We start from the raw sequence: 22,190 nt of genomic DNA, 5'->3' as shown, positions 1-22,190 counted from the left end.
AAAGTCGCTTTGTCCATGGTTAATGTTCTGCTGAGACACATGGATATGGCTGAATGAGATTTGAGTGACACATATCTGCTCCAACTGCTCTTGGCCCAGTATACCAGCTAGGAAATATTTTTATCAGTTCAGCTCAGTTGCTCAGTTGTATCTGACTCTTTGCGACCACATGGATTACAGCATGCCAGGCTTCCCCATCCATCACTAACTTCCGGAGCTTGCTCAAGTTCATGTCCATTGAGTCAGTGAGGCCATCCAACCATCTCATCTTCTGTCATCCCCTTTTTATTGCCCAGATTATACAGTCTATTGGGCTTCCCTGGTGGCTCAGATGGTAAAGAATCTGCCTGTAATGCAGGAGACCAGAGATCCTGCAGGAACTCCCTAGGTCCCTAGGTTCCTTCCCTAGGTTGGGAAGATCCCTTGGAGGAGGAAATGGCAACCCACTCCAGTATTCTTTCTTGGAGAATCCCCATGGACAAAGGAGCCTGGTGGGCTACAGTCCATAGGATCACAAATAGTTGGACACAACTGAGTGACTAACATATACAGCCTATTGGCCTAGGGTTGCAGCCAGTTAACCTGGACTTTCAGAGGCTTCCACTTAAGAGTTTTATAGAGGTAGGTAGACAGAAGATATATCTTTACATATATGAATGCCATCCAGGTCCTGTCCACTGAAGTCATGCAAATAAACTAGATTACTAGCTTCAGTGTATTTCTATAATTCTTTAATAACATTAGAATATGCCTGCAGATTTCAGAGTGGCCAACCAAGTATAAATAAAACTAGAATTATGATGAAAAAACAGAAAAAACCCACAAGAGTGAGGTTCAAATCCTGGTCTTTAATTTCATGACCATGGGGAAGTTATTGACATTCTTTAGTCTTACATTCATCATCTGCAAGATGGAAACCAGACTCTTTGCCTCACAGAGCTGTTTTAAGAGTAAATGATACTCTGTATGCCATAATATTTGTGTACCAGACATATAAGTAATCAAAAAATGCCTACTGAATTTGGATCTATGCAGTATGGAACACATGGTTTACATTTCTGGGTTCACTATTTAAAAAGAAATTAAAGCTTTAAGAGGCAGAGGCAAAAAAAACCTTACAAAATTCAAATGTAATGTTAATACCTGAAGAATCAGTACCACAGCCTGCTGCTGCTGCTGCTGCTAAGTTGCTTCAGTCGTGTCCGACTCTGTGCGACCCCATAGACGACAGCCCACCAGGCTCCCCCGTCCCTGGGATTCTCCAGGCAAGAACACTGGAGTGGGTTGCCATTTCCTTCTCCAATACATGAAAGTGAAAAGTGAAAGTGAAGTCGCTCAGTCACGTCCGACTCCTAGCGACCCCATGGACTGCAGCCTACCAGGCCCCTCCGTCCATGGGATTTTCCAGGCAAGAGTACTGGAGTGGGTTGGCATTGCTACAGAAAGGGAAAAGATCTCAGCTGTTTAACCGGACACTTTCTAAGAAAAAAGAACTGGGGAAGAAAGTGTGTTAAAAAGGAAGGACCAAGAATTTTGGTTAAATAAAAAGAAATTTCAAGTGCACATTATTAAAAATTAGAAATTAGCAAAGATATGAAATATGCAATTAGCTTCTATAATGAATAGATTACAAGGAGTAGAGGTAATCATACCTCATTTGAAGATAATACAATTTCTAAAATCTGTTGTATATTTCCAATATACAAAATAGGAGATGTAAGAAAGGCTAGCAATCAGGAAACTGAAGTCCTTAAGAGCTCCAGCTAAGATTTCATATAGCTTAGGAAAGCAACTTTCATAATTTGGGCCTCAATTTCCTCATTTGCAAAATTAGAAGGTTTGATTTTGAGTCTATCTTGGCTATAAAAAATGACTTTGGTCTATTATGGTTTAAGGATGACATATATGGCAAGAATACAGAAGGCAAGCCATGAGAACGTATCAACAATTTCTTCCAGTGAGGAGGCAGAGGAGAAACACGACAGCATTATTACAATGCAGTAAATTACTACCTTGATGTAATAAAAACACAACAAGTAGTCTGAAATTTTTTAAGCAGCTTGACAAGACACTCACAACCAGGAAAAAGCCTAACTATCTAGGTCACTACTTCATGAAGGCATAACCAAGTAACGATTACACATTCTAATGTATGGTACCAAAATGCCACGCTTACCTTTTGAAGGTCATGTTTTACAGACAGCATGGGTATTTTTTGACATGTTTTGCTTATGAGGAAGAATAAAAATATCTGCACTGTCAGAACAAATGGAAATCACTGCTAAGAAGAGAAGGCACTAAAAGATGTAGATTTTTGATGGGATAAGAAGTTCATGACTGACATGCCAATCATGTACTCTAGATAACAAAGAAATGCTTTCTAATCACCTGTTAATGGTTCATCATAAAAGCACTGGATATTTTCATGTAAAAATTAACTCACTCAGTAAAAGCATTTTTATGAAATACGGCATGAAACACAGATTCAGAGCTTCCCACTTCCTCAAAGGAACCAAGATGACATATAATAAAACATGTATAAACAGTATATAACTTAGAACATATATATACAAGCTAAGTTCAATTTCTAATCTCATATTCTCTCACCTACAAATAAACTTAACTCTGAAAGGTTGGCCCTTAAAGTCACATCAAGACTAGGAAATTAGTATTTCCCATATGAAATAGCCATTTTCCAGATTATTTAATTTTTAACTTCAGGTACATGAATAACACTTTTTTGGAAAAAAACATGTAAATTCCTTATCTTACTGTCTGTCAAAGGAAACTGAAAAGTTTGTACATAAGAAAGGTTTCCTCAAAAACACTTACTTTACAATGACTAATTCAAAGACAGGCAAGAAGGCTCAATGAACAAAGAATAAATCAAGGAACTGCTTACTTGATGGAGGAAATAACTGATGATACAAGTGATGTATTTGAAATCTCATTAAGAGCAAGTCACACTAATAAGCCTCAAAAAAGTTCTAACACTGAGAGTTAAGAAAGAGCACACTTCTAAAACATACACACATCCTACTGTTATACCACAGTGGAACTTAGAGTCTTGGTTAGAAAAATAAGCATCTGAGGCAAAGACTATTTGGTCTGTTCTCTTAATTGTAATATGCAAGCAGTAGCCGAACCATTTAATCTCATCATTGATAAAGGATATGTTTCCTTTACAAGAAAATTTACAAGAATTTTCAAGTTTGTAAAATAAATATCTATTTAATGGACTCTATTGATTGTTTCAACTCTGAGTACATGCAGAAATGCCAATGTGACTGGAAGAAAGAATAAAATAAAATACCTGTGTTACCACAGTCCATGTTATTTGTTCATATTTATTCATTTATTTATTCAATGTTATTCATTTATATTTAATTCCTATTAAATTTTATGTGAAATGGAGAACCACCCACAAAATTACCTGACAAGCAATGTGCACGAGGTAGACCAGCTCTTTAGATTCACAGCCATTTTTTGTTACTTCATTCTGTTCTTCTGAAAGTGAAAGCTAGAGGGAAAGAAAGTCATGATTAACGAGCAAGAATATAATCAGCATTCAGTAATATTTGGGCCCTCACATCAATTTAATGTAAGATATGCCTTATATTAGAACTTTATTGCTTAAAGCAGATAGATAAAATGAAGACATCAGGATTTAAAAAAAAAATGTTTCTACTTGAAAAAGAATAGCTACATGAATATGCATAACAGAATCATTTTGCTGTATGCCTGAAGCTAATGTAAGATGTAAATCAACTATACTCTAATATAAAATACAACCTAAAAAAATAAATAAAAATGTTCCTAAAAATTGTCTCTGTGGCATATATCTACACTAGCACAACTACAGAACAGCAGTAAAAAATAAAACAGTACATTCATTCTATAGCAGGCTTTCATGTCCTTGATGTATAGCACAAATATGAAAGGAAGTTCAAGAGGGCCCCAAAAGACAGTGTGACCAGAGGTCTCAGAGAGCAAAGGGTCCATTACAGGGACTGCACACTGGCTGCTCAGGGGACAGGCTGGGCCTGCAGACATGTTTTATTTCAGACTCACCATGTAGGTCTGCACACTGGCTTTTATTTTTATTTGAACCACAGCTAGCATTTAGAAACTGAATGATTTCATATGAAAAAATACAAATTTCTGGCTCCTGTTGAAAAATCTGAACCTCTGAACTACTGGACCAATATTCTCACATGGGCAACAACTGGCTGGAGCTGAGAAGTGACCATCCCTTTGAATGAGGCCTGTATTCTCCCAGAGTCTTTGTCACAGAAGCAATTACTGATTTATTGTCCATCGATATCTAGGTGGAATGTTAATTATCATTCATCTTGCTACTTGCTTTGTTATTTTTTTACACCGTACTCACTTCACTTATTCACTCACACATCTGTTCCATCTAGGGATGTGAATTTGCAAACTCAGCTCCAGATACAGACAACCCTTGAGTTCAAAAGTGCCACTAACTGGTTACATAATGTTGACCTACCTACCTAATCTCACGTCTGGAAAATGGGAATGATATAATAACACCCATTCTCAAGTCTGTGCATATTAAATGGATAATGCCTTTAAAGTGTTCACCAAGGTGCATGGCACTCAGTAAGCACTTAGCAATCATTACCCATCATTATAGTTATATAAGAAAATAAAGTTGATGAGGATATATTCTCTACTTTTAAAAGGAGTATCATTGAAAGTATTGAAAAAAAAAAACAAACAAACACCAACCTCCTGGTATTAAGTAGGAGAAATCTTAAAGATAACAGTCATTCTCACACTAGCCAGATTAACTACAAAATGAGTTCCTTAAAAATTGAAAAGAAACCTACACAAGCTAAGTTGCAAACAGTGATGAAAAGACTTTCCTGAGATAGAAGAGATTCCTACGGATGTGCTTGGATGGCTGGCAAGGATGCTGGAGGATAAGGAACCTGCCTTAGACAGGGTAGGGAGAAACCCGCCAACCCTCAGATGACTGCCTGTGGACTGGAGAGAGGAACTAAACTTCCAAAGAGCACTGTGCAGCACACAGTCAGGCCTCGGCACTCAGCAACGGACTCCCACAGGTGTTCAGGAATCAACAAGTAGATCAACACAGCAAAGGTGGGGCCGGGGGAGAGAGCAGGAGAACTGAGAGCGATGAACCCGTGTGTGACGTGTGCAGAGCCTCCCAAGCACAAGACACCTGAGCACTGGAGGTGGAGAGAGGGCAGGAAAGCTGAGGCCCCCGGAACATTTAACAAGTAGAGATGGGAGGGGCATAGAAAAGCTGAGAGAAACCCCACTGGGGCAATGCTGCATGTAAGAGTATAAGGCAGCTACACACTAGAATGAGGGCAAGGGGAGCCAGAGAAAGCTGGAGAGCAAAGAGAACTAGCAACCAGAGGGGCTGCTCTCCCTCAGTTCAGAAAACTGCTGGCTTAACAGCAGAGCACAAACAGACCTCAACAATTTTCAATTTTCCCTGCTAAAGAAAAACAAAACAAAAAAACCCTCCTGAACTCAGAATACTTAGAAGTAATGACAAACAAAAGCAAAGTAAAGTTGCCAAAGGCCAGGTCTATATCAGGCTTCCCAGGTGGCTCAGTGGTAAAGAACCCACCTGCCAATGCAGGAGATGCAGGAGACTCAGGTTTGATCCCTGCATTGGGAAGATCCCCTGGAGGAGAAAATGCCAACCCACTGCAGTATTATTGCCTGGGAAATCCCATGGACACAGAAGCATGGTGGGCTACAATCCATGGGGTCACAAAGAGTTGGACACAACTGAATGACTGAACACAACATCACCACAAGGTCTATATCAACCACAGATCAGCTTGACTTTGCTCACTTCAAACATGACTAACACAATCTAATACAACAATCTAACAGAAAGGAAGAAGAAGGGATAAACCCATTCCTGGAGGTAAAAATTATTGATTTTAGTCTCTACTGTCTCTTATGTAACATATTTGGCATTAAAAAATAACAAAATATACATGGAAGCAGGAAATTGTGATCCATGGTCAACAGAGGAAATAAGCTAAGAGACAGAAACAGAAATGCCCCAGATATTGAAATAATAAAAAGAATTTAATTATGGTAGAAATTCTAAAATTTAGTTTGAAAAGATACTACATAAGAAAGTAAGAATACACAGAATTCTAGCAGAGACTGATCTGCAAATATATTCAAAAGAAAATGCTACAAATAAAAACTATGATATCAGATATTAATAGCATACCGAATGCAGTAGATGCAAGAATTATTGAACTTGGAAACAGATCAACAGAATGTATCCAAGATGAGACAGAGAGGAAAAAAAGAATGATCACTCAATCAATAACAGTACACTTGAGATCTCTGAGACAAGCCAACATGTACAACTGGTGTGCCAGAAGGAAACGGGATTTGAATGGGGGAGAGAAGTATCTGCTGAGGCCAAAGACGAGAACTTTCTAAAACTGGTAAATGATATCAACTAACAAATTCAAGAAACAGTGAACCTCAAGTAGGATCAATTTCAAAAGTCACAACAAGGCATATCATAATAACACTTTTGAACAATGAAATAAAAACAAGAATCTTGAAAGCAGACAAAAAAAACCCACATAACTTTAAGGGGAAAATAAATAAATGACAGGTGAATTCTCACCAGAAGTAAGAGAGCCCAGAAAACAAACAGAAACAACTTTAAAGTGCTGGAAGAAAAAGACTGCCAAATCTGTATCCCATAAAAACAAGCTTTAGCGATTTTAGGAATATAAACACATTTACAAATGACAACAGCTGAGAGAATCTGTCTCTAACAGATTAGTTAGAGATACTATTTCCCATCACTATTTCCCATCTATTTCCCATCACTTCATGGGAAATAGATGGGGAAACAGTGGAAACAGTGTCAGACTTTATTTTTCTGGGCTCCAAAATCACTGCAGATGGTGACTGCAGCCATGAGATTAAAAGACGCTTACTCCTTGGAAGGAAAGTTATGTCCAACCTAGATAGCATATTCAAAAAGCAGAGACATTACTTTGCCAACAAAGGTCCGTCTAGTCAAGGCTATGGTTTTTCCTGTGGTCATGTATGGATGTGAGAGTTGGACTGTGAAGAAGGCTGAGTGCCGAAGAATTGATGCTTTTGAACTGTGGTGTTGGAGAAGACTCTTGAGAGTCCCTTGGACTGCAAGGAGATCCAACCAGTCCATTCTGAAGGAGATCAGCCCTGGGATTTCTTTGGAAGGAATGATGCTAAAGCTGAAACTCCAGTACTTTGGCCACCTCATGCGAGGAGTTGATTCATTGGAAAAGACTCTGATGCTGGGAGGGATTGGGGGCAAGAGGAGACGGGGACGACAGAGGATGAGATGGCTGGATGGCATCACTGACTCGATGGACGTGAATCTCAGTGAACTCCGGGAGTTGGTGATGGACAGGGAGGCCTGGCGTGCTGCGATTCATGGGGTCGCAAAGAGTCGGACATGACTGAGCTACTGAACTGAAATGAACAGATTAGTGCAACAATAAAAGCTAATTCAACTTCCTCAGATTGACAGGAAATAGTACCACACAAAAACCCAGAACTTCAGGAGGGGATAAGCAACATCAGAAAGGGTAAATATGTAAGTAAACATACAACACCTAAATTCTCGGCAGTAACAGACAGCAGAAGTTTGATACTATCTTAACAGTTTTGAGAAAAGAAAATAAATGAACCTAAGTTTTATTCAAACCTAAATATACAAGAAAAAGAGAGGGAAAGAAAGCATTTTCTGATGAATAAAAACAATTAATTCCTATCAATACATCTTCAACAGACTTCTAAAATGTATCCTTAAAGATGAAAAAGAATTCCAGGATAAAGAATAAGGTAAAAAGCAGAAATACTGAGCAAAGAATTCAGCAAATAAGTACTGCATCAAAACAAAATCTTAACGTGTAACAAAAATGGTGATTAATTATAAGAGATAAAGAGATGAAACTATAAATCCTGAACAACACAGCCATGGAAGACAAGAAAGAGTAATTCTGCTTCAATCATTCTATCTGGTACTGCTTGAGAGAAGAGTAAAGAGACTGATAAAACTTTAGACTAAAAATTAGGTGTTCAAGTTAAATTTTGAATGATAACCACTAAAAGGACAGAAAAACCCTCTTTAGCTTTCAAACAATAAAGAGAGAGGTAAAAAATTTTAAATGTCAATACCTGTAACAGAATTATGAATAGAAGCAAAATCAACCTTCCTAAGCAAAACAGAAGCAGGAGGAAGGAAGAAGACAGAAGGAGAGAGCAGATTTCCAGATTAAGGCAAGGAGATGGGGGAAAAGCAAAACAGGATAGTCAAATGGCAGCAACAAAACGGCACAGTGGCCAGCTACAAACGCCAGTCCCTTCACAGAAACATGAAAAATCAAGGAAAAACTCTCTTGTGAGAGTGAGAACTAGCTTTGTCACTAGTCTAGAAACAGCAGAAACTCATGCATCTGTTCAGGGTGAGACACATGCACACCAAAGACACACGAAGATCCTGAGCTTTAACCTCTACTTCATCTTTAGCTAAGGTGGAGATATGAGCAGCTTGGTTAAGTGTTGAATGGGCACTCAACACAAAGGAAATACGCGAAGACTGGAGAAGTAGATTTCTGTTTGTTTTACTTTTTATTTTTAGCTCCTGGCATTCAAGGAATTCCCCAACAAAACCCTTCTGGAGCCTGTGCTCCCTGCAGTGGAAGTGCAAAGTCCTAACCACTGGACTTCCAAGGAAGTCCCAATTTTGTAGATTTTAAATAAACGATATAAGACACAGCCAAAGAGCTTAAAGAAACTACAAAGAACTAAAGGAAAGCAGGGAAACAATGTACGAAAAAAATGAGCATATCAATGAAAAGAAAGAAAAAAAAAGGGAGCCAAACACAGATTTGGGGGATGACAAAATCACTACCTAAAATAAAAACCGCACTAAAAGAGAGCAACAGCAGATTTGGGCAGGAAGAATCAGGTTACTTAAAGAACGGGTAAATAAAAATATACAGTCCAGGGAATTCCCTTGTGGCTCCAGTGGTTAGGACTCCACACGTTCATCGTCAAGGGCCCAGCTGCAATCCCTGGTTAGGGAACGAAGATTCTGCAAGTCACTCAGCATGGTCACACACACACACACAGACACACACATAGACACAGACACACACACACACAGATATACAGTCCAAAGATGAGAAAGAAAAAAAGGGTGAAGGAAAATGAAAAGTACCTAAGGGACCTGTAGGACATCATAAAGAGGACCAAAATAATACATTATCGGAATTCCAGAAGGAAAAAGCCATAAGGAGATTTTCTGAGGAGTGATAGTAGGAAGACGGAGGAATAGGGGAACACCGTCTTTAGACCCCTTCACAAAAATAGGTGTTAGCAACTATCCAACCAAGTTTTTATAGTTATCACAATGGGATACAACAAACCATGTGAAAGATGAGTCAAAATGGGGGTAAAATATTTACAATACACATGGACAGATTTTTTAAAATAGAATATATAATGAAAAAAATGAAATGGGTGTTTACCTACCCTAGTATCTTTAAAAGTATCTGGAATTTAAGTGGGGGTCACTAACTATCTGATGAATGGTTGAATAAGCAGACACAGTCGCAATGGAATACAACACTTATTTTCAAAACTGAATTCATTCCCTTTGCCTGTATAGTCTCTTCTTCCTCTTGAATTCCCAAAGTGAGTAACATAACTACTCCCCCAGCGGACTGCCCTAATTACCCTAGAGCCCTCTATCACCTCCTCCTCTGCACAGTCCTTTCTCTTCATATTCCCAGGGTCAAGATCTAACCCACACCTTTAATTCATTATTCTCTCCTATCTCCCAAAACTTGCCTCTCAACCCTGCTCCTGCTCCCACTCTCCACTGCTGCTTCCCTAGTTCTGGGCCTCCCTGCATCTGATCCAGACAGACTAGATGAATAAGCAGAGCGGTCTTCTAACTGATTTCTTTCCACTTCTTACTACACACTGCTCACGGTACCTTCTCAAAATTCCTCAATACTTTGTCAGTCCCTACTAAGAAACTACTTTAAAGCCAAAGTCCAAACACCTTAGATGAGCCTTGAAGGATGGCATTTCTCCAGATTATTTTCTAAACCCTGTTTTTCCACCATCATTCTAACCCATCCATCCCCTTTCCTTCCAGGGACCTTGGTCTGTGGTATTTCTCCTGGTCTAAATGCTCTTCACTTCTATCTGTGCGTATCCAAAACCTGTTCACTCTTCAACAAAGCCTTCCTTGAATGCCACAGGAAATAACCTCTCCTGCCTTTGAATCCCTATAAGAACTCCAACAATCTTACTACTTTTATTGGTATATTGCTTACTTCCCCTGAGGAAAGACTCTCTTATCTACTTTGTCAATGACACTCAGAGTACCTGCCACAGACAAGGCATTCAGTAAAATCATCCTGAATGAATTGTTTGTAGTCATTAAGACTTCTGCTACCCAAGTCGGAACACCAGGATGTTTTACACAGTACATGAAGCACATATACCTAGAGTATACACACCATGAAAGATGAGGCTACATTTACCTATAGAAACTTATGACAGGAACATAATGATTTATTTTTACTTCCTTTGACTTAATCTCAATCTTTTGCCTATATCTCAATCCTCTGCCTATAAGAAAAAGAACACAGAATTTTCAAGTCCCATCTTTTGGATTTCTTACAAATCTATTTTTGGAGTTATTTTTCCTATATTCACTTTTCTATCGCCATGGAAACCAAGCTGAAATTAGTGTTGTTAGGATCTTTAAAAATACAACTCTATTCAGCAAGCCTTCAAATGTTCAAAAAGTCCTTTCTCTGCATGGAGAACGGAAATCAGCGTAAAGTTGTATAAAAATATATCACCCCACCCACATAAAAACCATTCATCAAAGTTTAATCAACAGATTGCAAATTGAGCAAAGAAAGAGTTCTTTTCTTTTTATTCATCTTTTATAATGCTATCATGGCTGCAGTTTCACTACGACATACCTGTGTAGTTTGTAAACAGTTTTCCTCACCTCCATAGACTGTAGTAGACATGTAAACATGAAAAATCATTTTGTCGCATGTGGTCTGCTCACATCTATGATCAACATCCTAATATTCAACACTGAAAATACGTCTTCAAAACTACTGAGTTGAGAACACCAAGTGGAAGAATAAGTCTATATTTGAGATGTAACTCTGTATTACTTGTTAGGTGGGTAATAAGTGAAGCAAGTTCTAATTTCAGAACATAAAAGGCTAAAATCAACGAGACAAATTTTCAATTCAAATTTCTTAGGAGAAACCTAGAGAACTACATGCATCTTAATAAACTTAATAGTCAATTTTTCCTTCCAGAACGGGAAAAGAACACTGTTTCCTCAGGGGAGTATCAGAAGAAGGAACCGGTTTGCTAATCCTTGAACACCAGAACCACCCTCAGCTGAACAAGAGTTTCCCAGCATGAAGAATAAATGGAAATAAGATTAAATGACAGAACAGCAGAATCACAGTTTCATCCAGTAGGTGCTCACTCCAGAATACACACTTGTTGGGAAACAAAGCTTCATTAGTATTTTCACATTTCTATATGGTCAGAACATTTTGTTTGTTTTTTTTTTTTTTTTTTTTTTTAATTTTATTTTATTTTTAAACTTTACATAACTGTATTAGATTTGCCAAATATCAAAATGAATCCACCACAGGTGAGACTTCAGCACTGAGGTTAAAGAAAGACTGAATGGGAATCCCGAATGCCAGAGCCTCTGGAGAAAGTCTTCTCTCTTCCCAAGTCCAGATGTTTGTAAAACAGACATCTTTGCTGCTTCTCCCAGAGAGGGTGCATTAACTTTCCAGAGTGTAGTCCCTCCCTCCACCTCCAAAAAGGCAAATGGACAGAAGTACCAGCTATCCTATGGAAACTCCAAGTTTCAAAATGTCAGAGTCTGCCTTTCGTGATACAAAAACCCACTGTCCACATGTGGTATACATCTGGTTCCCAATGCATCACCTCATGGGGAACTGAGGTAAAAAGAACCAACACGAGTTACACTGTGAGGTTATAAAAGGTCTGATTTCTGATGCAGAGACCTCACGTTTCTGTTACAGAGAGACAGAGTAACCCTGACAAGCTGGCATGTTAACCTCTAAGCAGAGAAACATCTCAGACTCTTCACAGTTTCAGACTCAACAATATGACTTTTGTAAGCATATTCAGTCCAACTCCTGGAAGTGAACTGCATGTGTAATGTGACTCCAACATATCTATATATCAACCAGTTTCACACACCTAACTTCTAAACTGGACAATCAAATGAGATACAGTTAAAATCCAGGACTTGGTTGATGGCAGCACTGATAACTCACTATGTCAACTCTTCATTTCAAATCTTCCCCTCAAATGACAAAGATTTCCAGGCATAACAGGAGGTATTACTATGGAATATGCAGAAAAGTAGGGTTGAAATTTATATGTTTTGGTTTGAGGGAGAAGACTTTCTGGTAGGGATAGAAATAGTAAAATTATCACGGCCTTTGTTTCAAATGGTTACATACAAATAATATAAACTTCTAAATAAGATAAATTTTAACTGGAAACATCTACAAGCTAATCTTTAAATTGAAAGTAGTATTAAGAAGATGGGGAAATAAGCATTTTACTGATTTACTTCATTTTTATCAATGTCTGGAAGTCTCACAGATAGTTACCAAAACTTCTTGCTGGTACATGTTTCTATAAACGTCAATGGCTAAATTTAGAGGAATTCTTAACCAGGAAGAAAACTCAATCTGTTTCCAAAATAGTCTACTGAAACTGTTAAATATTAGATCAGTATACCATAAAGAAAGCTGAGCACTGAAGAACTGACGCTTTTGAATTGTGGTGTTGGAGAAGACTCTTCAGAGTCCCTTGGGACTGCAAGGAGATCCAACTAGTCCATCCTAAAGGAAATCAGCCTTGAATATTCATTGGAAGGACTGATGCTGAAGCTGAAGCTCCAATCTTTTGGCCACCTAATGCGAAGAACTGACTCTTTGGAAAAGACCCTGATGCTGGGAAAGACCAAAGGCAGAAGGAGAAAGGGCCGACAGAGGATGAGATGGTTGGATGGCATCACCAACTCAATGGATATGAGTTTAAGCAAGTTCCGGGAGATAGTGATGGACAGGGAAGCTTGGCATGCTGCACTCCATGGGGTCACAAAGAGGCAGACACAACTGAGCAACTGAACTGACACTGAAATACTGAAACTGAAAATGTGGAATCCATATATATGGTCCTCAATGTTACTATTCTATAGGGTAAAATACAATGATGTGTTTTCTCTGGTTTCCTTTATTTTTAAACCATAAACCTTATAAATACATTACAATTTCAATATTCTAACCTATAGGTTTAATTCTATCTGAAAATGGAGATAAATTTTTAAATCAACTAAAATTATAGAAAATGCATCTGTTATTATATAAGGCTAGTTTTTATATTAAAAGAAATATCACATGTAAATAAACTGATTACTAGATCACCAAGAATATAATCAGTACAGTCTTTCTTGTGAGGGGTAGTTTATCACAAAATTCCTTATAGTTGCAACACTTCCTATTTGCAAAGATTTTCTGTATCTACTGCCTCAATCCTGATACCACTACCCTCAGGTCATCAGGAAAGTATGTCTTTCTACATTTCATAGATTATGGCCTGATTCACCAAAGTTCATTCCTTACAACATTTGCCATTCTCCAAAGTTCTTTAACCTTTATTGATTTCACCTCACTTAACTATCACAGTACTCTGATATCTTTGAGAATGTGTTTATCACTATTTCACAAAAAGGAAACCCGCCGAGAGAAGTTAAAGAACTTACTTAACAGCACACAGGGTACACCGCACTATTAACAATCACACTTTTTTACCTTAAAATACATTGAAGATGTCAGCTATTTCAAAATTCTGGTTTATTCCTGCTTAAGATAGTAGTTTTGTCAGTGTATCCTTTTCTAGTACTTTCACAAAAGAAGGTTCAGAATAGCTCTACAGCCTTGATTCAAACACAGACCCCCACCACTTAGCAGCTGTGACCTTAGGTAAGTTCTTAAACTCCTTCTACCTCTGGTTCTTCAACTGAAACTGTTCTGAAGAGTCAATGACATTACAGTACTATAGTACTGTTACAGTACTGACTGCAGAAACCACATTCAAACAGTACTTAGTATAACTTAGTATACTTGGTATCACATCTGGTTCACAGAAAGCAGTCAATAAATACTGGCTAGTATTTTTTTTATTATAATCCCAGTTATTTCATTGGGAGGAGGGCATTGAAACATGTAAAATATCATGTATGAAATGAGTTGCCAGTCCAGGTTCAATGCACGATACTGGATGCTTGGGGCTGGTGCACTGGGACCACCCAGAGGGATGGAATGGGGAGGGAGGAGGGAGGGGGGTTCGGGATGGGGAACACATGTATACCTGTGGCGGATTCATTTTGATATTTGGCAAAACTAATACAGTTATGTAAAGTTTAAAAATAAAATAAAATTTAAAAAAAAACGAAAAAAAAAAAAGAATTTAAAAATAAAATAAAATAAAATAAAAATTCAGGGCCTTTTTGTTTATATTTTATATTTTTACTTCTCAACATTTCTACAGTTGGATCAAACTCTATGACCTTTCCCCACATTCTCAGTATCAAGGCAAGAATGTGTCTGCTGATACAAATGAGTCTGCTGACAGAAAGTGTTAACTGAAAAAAAATGCACAACCTAATTTTAAGAATGACACCACAGTACCATTTCTGAATCCCATGCATAGCAGCTTCAGCAGAGAACCCTCAGGAGACAAGTATTAAATTCATACTTTTTCTGTGCTGTATTTCAGTCAAAATCTGAGCTCTCACATTCAGGTTAATTTAACTTAATCCTTTATATGAAATTCAATAAAAAGAAACATTAATTTACAGGTTCACAATTTCATGCACAGAGGTGCCTGGCAGGTTGCAGTCTATGGGGTCACAAAGACACAAAGACAGGACAGAGTAACTAACACTTTCAGATAACTGAATGCTGCTAAGTCGCTTCAGTCGTGTCTGACTCTGTGCGAGCCCATAGATGGCAGTCCACCAGGCTCCCCCGTCCCTAGGATTCTTCAGGCAAGAACACTGGAGTGGGTTGCCATTTCCTTCTCCAATGCAGGAAAGTGAAAAGTGAAAGTGAAGTTGCTCAGTCATGTCTGACTCTTAGCGACCCCATGGACTGCGGCCCACCAGGCTCCTCCGTCCATGGGATTTTCCAGGCAAGAGTGCTGGAGTGCGGTGCCATTGCCTTCTCCAGATAACTGAATAAGAGAATGTAAACCACACATATCCTATACACTAGATGGCGCTGTCACACCAAGCACAGCAGAGCCTAATGCCTCAACAGCAATAAAGCTGAATAAACTGTATCTACACGTGGCAAGAGATGCTTTTCCTTCTTACTGAAAAACAGCTTGTGAATGTGAATAAATCTTTTTATTTTTGGACAAAGGACTTGATCCACAAAGAGAAGTGCAATAAAGATAATAAATTTACAGAATTTAAAATGACATGCAGTTTTAATTAATAAATAATAAGCTCTTTCTTGGAGAAGGCAATGGCACCCCACTCCAGTAATTTTGCCTAGAAAATCCCATGGACGGAGGAGCCTGGCAGGCTGCAGTCCAGGGGGTCGCTAGAGTTGGACACGACTGAGCGACTTCACTTTCACTTTTCACTTTCATGCATTGGAGAAGGAAATGGCAACCCACTGCAGTGTTCTTGCCTGGAGAATCCCAGGGCCGGTGGAGCCTGGTGGGTTGCCGTCTACGGGGTCACACAGAGTCGGACACGACTGAAGCAACTTAGCAGTAGCAGCAAGCTCTTTCTAGTAAGTATTGTTTATCTTGTTTTTTCTGGTTTCAATTTCTCTAAACGAAATTTAAAACTTAAATGTCGAATTCTGTAGTTTACTCAGGGAGAAAAATGTCCAAACCCAAATGCACTTATTAAAAAACAATGGCCAAAAACAAATGAAGTATCAGGAGTATCTATAAAATTTTATTTATCTAAGGAAAAAAGTTTGCTTAGGATTTAAGTTAATCAATAATAGGGAGAGAGAAATGAAGGGACGGAGAAGACAAAAAGTCTCAAGTTGATGAATAAAATTCCAAGTTGGTTTCTTGATAAGACCAAGCGTTAAGAATATCTGTACACAACAACTTACACCCGCAAATATGAAGATCTACATTAAATGGACCCTTTTCTATGAAAATATAGAAGATAAAAACCGACCTAAGGAGATACTGATTAGACCTAAAAAGAAACCAATCAACAAAACCAGACCAATAATCTAGACTAGACCAATAATCAAATTATATCAATAAGCTGAAATGGTACAGATTAAGCCTCCTGGAAACCAAACAGGAAAATTTTAAATTTTCAATGAGCAGTTAATTTCCACGTCTACAAATTATCTCAAGACATTTATTTTTAAAAGGTCATGGGGCGGTGAAGTTCTCTAACTCAGGTTAGTGAACAAGTACAATATACAGACCAACATCATTAATGAACACAGATATAAAAATCATAAAATCCTGACTGAGTAAAAAAGGGAATTATTTTTAAAATATACAGCCTGGAAGTAGGGTTGTGTTCCAGGAATACAGATGTTTCAGCAACCTATTTCTGTGACTAGAGTAATGATTCTAATTTTTAAAGACAGCTTCTTCCTGCTCCATGTGAAAGTGGACTAAACTAAGAACATGACGTGGTACAGCCTCTTCTGCCTGTGTCACTACATCCTTTTACTTCTTCACTCTGTCACATCCCCTGCTCATTTAAGACACAGCTCACAGTGCGTCTTAGCTAGAAGGAACATTAGCTGTCATCTAGTTATTCTAGAGTATCCAGGAACCGTACTTTCGTTTCAGAATTAAGATAAACAAGATCAAGCATAACTAATAATCTCCAGTGAGGTCAAGACTGTATGTATGGCACAATGAGTGCCACACCCATTCCACCCCACACCAGTATCCTTTTACTCCTCAACAGGACAATGCCATCTTACACCACATACTACAACTGAAGACAGTGAACTGATTCTTGAACTGGAAAGCCAGAGATAGGCTAAAGTGAAAGTCGCTCAGTTGTGTCAGACTCCTTGCGATCCCAAGGACTTCACAGTCCATGGAATTCTCCAGGCCAGAGTACTGGAGTGGGTAGCCCTTTCCCTTCTCCAGGGGATATTCCCAACCCAAGGATCGATCCCAAGTCTCCCATACTGCAGGCGATTCTTTACCAGCTGAGCCACAAGGGAAGCCTGAGAATACTGGAGTGGGTAGACTATCCCTTCTCCAGAGAATCACCCGACCCAGGAATCAAACCGGGGTCTCCTGCATTGCAGGCGGATTCTTTACCAACTGAGCTATGAGGTAAGCCCTAAGGTCTGCTAGAATTGAGCTAAAATAGGATTTGAGCATAGCCGTGCAATCTAAAGCATTTGTTGTTGTTGTTCAGTCGCTTAGTCATGTCCAGCTCTCTGCAACCCCATGGACTGCAGCATGCCAGGCTTCCCTGTCCTTCACCCTCTCCCAGAGTTTGTTCAAACTCATGTCCATTGAGTTGATGATGCATCTAAGCATCTCATCCTCTGTCGTCCCCTTTTCCTCCTGCCCTCAATCTTTCCCAGCATCAGAGCCTTTTCCAATGAGTCGGCTCCTTGCATCTGGTGGCCAAAGTATTGGAGCTTCAGCCGTAGCATCAGTCCTTCCATTGAATATTCAGGGCTGATTTCCTTTAGGATTGACTGGTTTGATCTCCCTGCTGTCCAAGGGACTCTCAAGAGTCTTCTCCAACACCATAGTTCTAAAGCATCAATTCTTCAGCGATCAGCCTTGTTTATGATCCAATGATATTCAGTTCAGTTCAGTCGCTCAGTCGTGTCCGACTCTTTGCAACCCCATGAATCGCAGCACGCCAGGCCTCCCTGTCCATCACCAACTCCCGGAGTTCACCCAGACTCACGTCCATCGAGTCAATGATGCCATCCAGCCATCTCATCCTCTGTCGTCCCCTTCTCCTCCTGCCCCCAATCCCTCCCAGCATCAGAGTCTTTTCCAATGAGTCAACTCTTCGCATGAGGTGGCCAAAGTACTGGAGTTTCAGCTTTAGCATCATTCCTTCCAAAGAAATCCCAGGGCTGATCTCCTTCACAATGGACCGGTTGGATCTCCTTGCAGTCCAAGGGACTCTCAAGAGTCTTCTCCAACACCACAGTTCAAAAGCATCAATTCTTCAGCACTCAGCCTTCTTCACAGTCCAACTCTCACATCCATACATGACCACAGGAAAAACCATAGCCTTGACTAGACGAACCTTTGTTGGCAAAGTAATGTCTCTGCTTTTGAATATGCTATCAAGGTTGGTCATAACTTTCCTTCCAAGGAGTAAGCGTCTTTTAATTTCATGGCTGCAGTCACCATCTGCAGTGACTTTGGAACCCAGAAAAATAAAGTCTGACACTGTTTCCACATCTATTTCCCATGAAGTGATGGGACCAGATGCCATGATCTTCGTTTTCTGAATGTTGAGCTTTAAGCCAACTTTTTCACTCTCCACTTTCACTTTCATCAAGAGGCTTTTGAGTTCCTCTTCACTTTCTGCCATAAGGGTGGTATCATTTGCATATCTGAGGTGATTGATATTTCTCCCGGCAATCTTGATTCCAGCTTGTGTTTCTTCCAGTCCAGCGTTTCTCATGATGTACTCTGCATATAAGTTAAATAAACAGGGTGACAATATACAGCCTTGACGAACTCCTTTTCCTATTTGGAACCAGTCTGTTGTTCCATGTCCAGTTCTAACTGTTGCTTCCTGACCTGCATACAGATTTCTCAAGAGGCAGGTCAGGTGGTCTGGTATTCCCATCTCTTTCAGAATTTTCCACAGTTTCTTGTGATCCAGAGAGTCAAAGGCTTTTGCATGGTCAATAAAGCAGAAATAGATGTTTTTCTGGAACTCTCTTGCTTTTATGATGATCCAGCGGATGTTGGCAATTTGATCTCTGGTTCCTCTGCCTTTTCTAAAACCAGCTTGAACATCAGGAAGTTCACAGTTCACATATTGCTGAAGCCTGGCTTGGAGAATTTTGAGCATTACTTTACTAGCGTGTGAGATGAATGCAATTGTGTGGTAGTTTGAGCATTCTGGTCCAAATTAATCTTTACATCTAAATTATCTTATAAGCAATTGTGTCTTTCCATCTAAATAAAATTGAGAATCAGAATTTATAACATATGGGAGTAAGAATAATTATTTTCATTTTATAAATCAAAGCCTTAAAGTTAAATATAATACTGTCAGATTTTAAATATTTAGGGGACAGTGACATTTTCTAGGATACAATGGCCTATTGCAACTACAAAGTCTCACTATCTGAGGAAGAAAAAGAGATATTAATATGAAAATAAGAAATCTGTAAGTCTAAAAGAAATTCAACAAACCAGAAAAAAAAAAAAAGGTATGCAACTGCAGAATGTCCTACCACTGGGACATATTAATAGACAACAACTGAGTCAGTCATCTGACAGGATGAATACTTGTTAGGATAAACCAGAGGTGCCAAGTCCAAGGTTCATCACCTCTTCCAGACTCATTTTACTAAGTTTTCCCACTTACTTTCTCCTCAGAACATACTGTCAATCTCATGTTAAAAGTAAGTAAGGACTCTGAGAAGGAGGATTCTGGGAAGATGGTGGAGTAGGAAGCACCAGGAATTTCCCAGATTCTGGCAGAATGTGATACAATTATTCTGTAACTCTGGAGTCCACTGGAGGCTTGGGACTTCCAGGGGAAGGCTTGGAGGATAAACTGTGGTGAATCGTGGTCCATCTAATTCTCAACACAGCAGCAGCCACCCAGCACATGCCACATGTACTCAAGGAGCAGCCTGCACGCAGGCTGTGAGAACCAGGGTGCAGAAGGACCACATCCCACAAGTGAGAATGATCCATGCTCTGAAAACTGCTGCTCCAGACAGCAGAGGTGCCAACAGGCAGATAGTCATTGTTATTACATACCCATATTGTTGGAAAACCCTCCCCCACTGCCTGAAGCCACTTCCACAGAATTTTAAAGGCCAGTGCTCTTTTCCCTTCTTAATTTTTCTTTTTCCCTTTTGGGGAGCCAGACATAGACTAGGACATTCTAAAGCAATTGCATATATGGGCGAAATTAGGAAGTGACCACACACAGGTCCATGGGGAAGTGAAGACTCAGGAAATACCTGCTGCTGCTGCTGCTGCTGTTAAGTCGTTTCAGTCATGTCCGACTCTGTGCAACCCCACAGACGGAAGCCCACGAGGCTCCCCCATCCCTGGGATTCTCCAGGCAAGAACACTGGAGTGAGTTGCCATTTCCTTCTCCAGTGCATGAAAGTGAAAAGTGAAAGTGAAGTCGCTCAGTTGTGTCCAACTCTTAGCGATCCCAAGGACTGCAGTCTACCAGGCTCTTCTGCCCATGGGATTTTCCAGGCAAGAGTACTGGAGTGGGTTGCCATTGCCTTCTCCGGAAATACCTGAGGAGACCTTAAGTTTAAACATCAGGTTAGCCCTTGGCGCACAGTGAGCCAACAAGTTTTAAAAAATAATAATAAACAAAAACAGAGAACCTTAGGGAAAAGGGAAAATCAGATTTCCAGAGTTGCCACGTTATTACTTGCACGTGACTCAGTTCAGTTCAGTCACTCAGTCACTTTGTGACCCCATGGACTGCAGCACACCAGGCCTCCCTGTCCATCACCAACTCCTGGAGCTTACTCAAACTCATGTCCATTGAGTCGGTGATGCCATCCAACCATCTCATCATCTATCGTCCCCTTCTCCTCCTGCCTTCAATCTTTCCCAGCATCAGGATCTTTTCAAATGAGTCAGTTCTTCACATCAGGTGGCCAAAGTACTGGAGTTTCAGCTTCAGCATCAGTCCTTCCAATGAATATTCAGGACTGACTTCCTTTAGGATACTACTTTTTTCAAATGTCCAAATCAACAAAAAACCACAAGGTACACAAAGAAACAGAAACTATGGCTAGTTCAAAGCAAAAAAATAAATCAACAGAAACAATCTGCAGAAAAAAAAGATAGTGGATCTATTAGGAAAAGACTTTATGCCAATTGCCTTAAAGATGCTCTCCAAAACCAAAGGACAATGTGGAAAAAGTAAAGAAAATGACATATGAACAAAATGAAAATACCAACAAAAAGAGAAATTCTGCACCTGAAAGCACAATAACTACAGTGAATATTTCACAAAAGAGACTTAAGTGCAAATGTGAGTAACTAGAAAAAGAATCAGTAAACCTGAAGATAAGGTTTGCTCAATGGAAATTACTGATTCTGAGGCACAGGGGGGAAAAAATGGTGAAGAAAAGTGAATAGAGCCTAAGGGACTTGTGGGAGTCTCAGAATGAGACAGACAAAGGGTAGAGAGAATATCTGAATACTCGCTGAAAACTTACAAAACTTTATTGATGATATAAATATAAATAGCCAAGAATCCCAACAAACTCCAAGTAAGATGAACTTCAGGAAACCCACATAAGACATATTATAACCAAACTTCCAAAAGCCAAATACAATAAGAGAATCTTAAAAGTCACAAGCGAGACACAACTAGTCACATATGAGAAATCTTCAATGAAGTTATTATTAGATTTATCAGAAACTTTGGAGGCCAGAAGGCAGTGGGCCAACAAATTCAAATTTTTAAAAGAATAAAACTGTCAACCAAGAATACTATAACCAGCAAACTACCCATCAAAAGTGAGACATAAAATAAGACATTCCCAAGTAAACAAAAGCTGAAGAAGTTCACTAACATCAGGCATATTTTGCAAGAAATTCTCAAAGGAGTCCTGCAGGTTGCAACGAAAGGACACTTGATAAGAATTTGGCAAAACTAATACAATTTTGTAAAGTTTAAAAAAAAAAAAAAAGGAACGAAGAGTCACTTTTTAGAATAAATATACCATAAGGTACCCTGTTTAAAAAAAGAAAAGAAAAGAAAACATACAAACAAATAAAGACCCCAGTAAACGTAAAAACTTGGGCAACCATAAAAGCTGGGATTGTGTAACAAC

General features: G+C 39.2%; 1 protein-coding gene across 5 annotated transcripts in view; it reads right to left on the bottom strand.

The window, feature by feature from the left end:
* ARHGAP32 (Rho GTPase activating protein 32) overlaps positions 1 to 22,190 on the bottom strand; it is a 207,784-nt gene that overhangs the window by 84,351 nt on the left and 101,243 nt on the right. For all 5 annotated transcript variants that reach the window (XM_055581190.1, XM_055581192.1, XM_055581191.1 and 2 more), the window contains one exon: positions 3,434 to 3,520. In XM_055581190.1, the coding sequence (XP_055437165.1) occupies positions 3,434 to 3,520 (87 nt within the window). The remainder of the gene's footprint in view (positions 1 to 3,433; positions 3,521 to 22,190) is intronic.

The sequence above is a fragment of the Bubalus kerabau genome, chromosome 5 (genome assembly GCF_029407905.1).
Source record: "Bubalus kerabau isolate K-KA32 ecotype Philippines breed swamp buffalo chromosome 5, PCC_UOA_SB_1v2, whole genome shotgun sequence".
In the NCBI taxonomy this organism is placed as follows: Eukaryota; Metazoa; Chordata; class Mammalia; order Artiodactyla; family Bovidae; genus Bubalus; species Bubalus kerabau.
The sequence above is the reverse complement of the archived record's forward strand: the minus strand, read 5'-3'. Positions and strand labels throughout refer to the sequence as shown.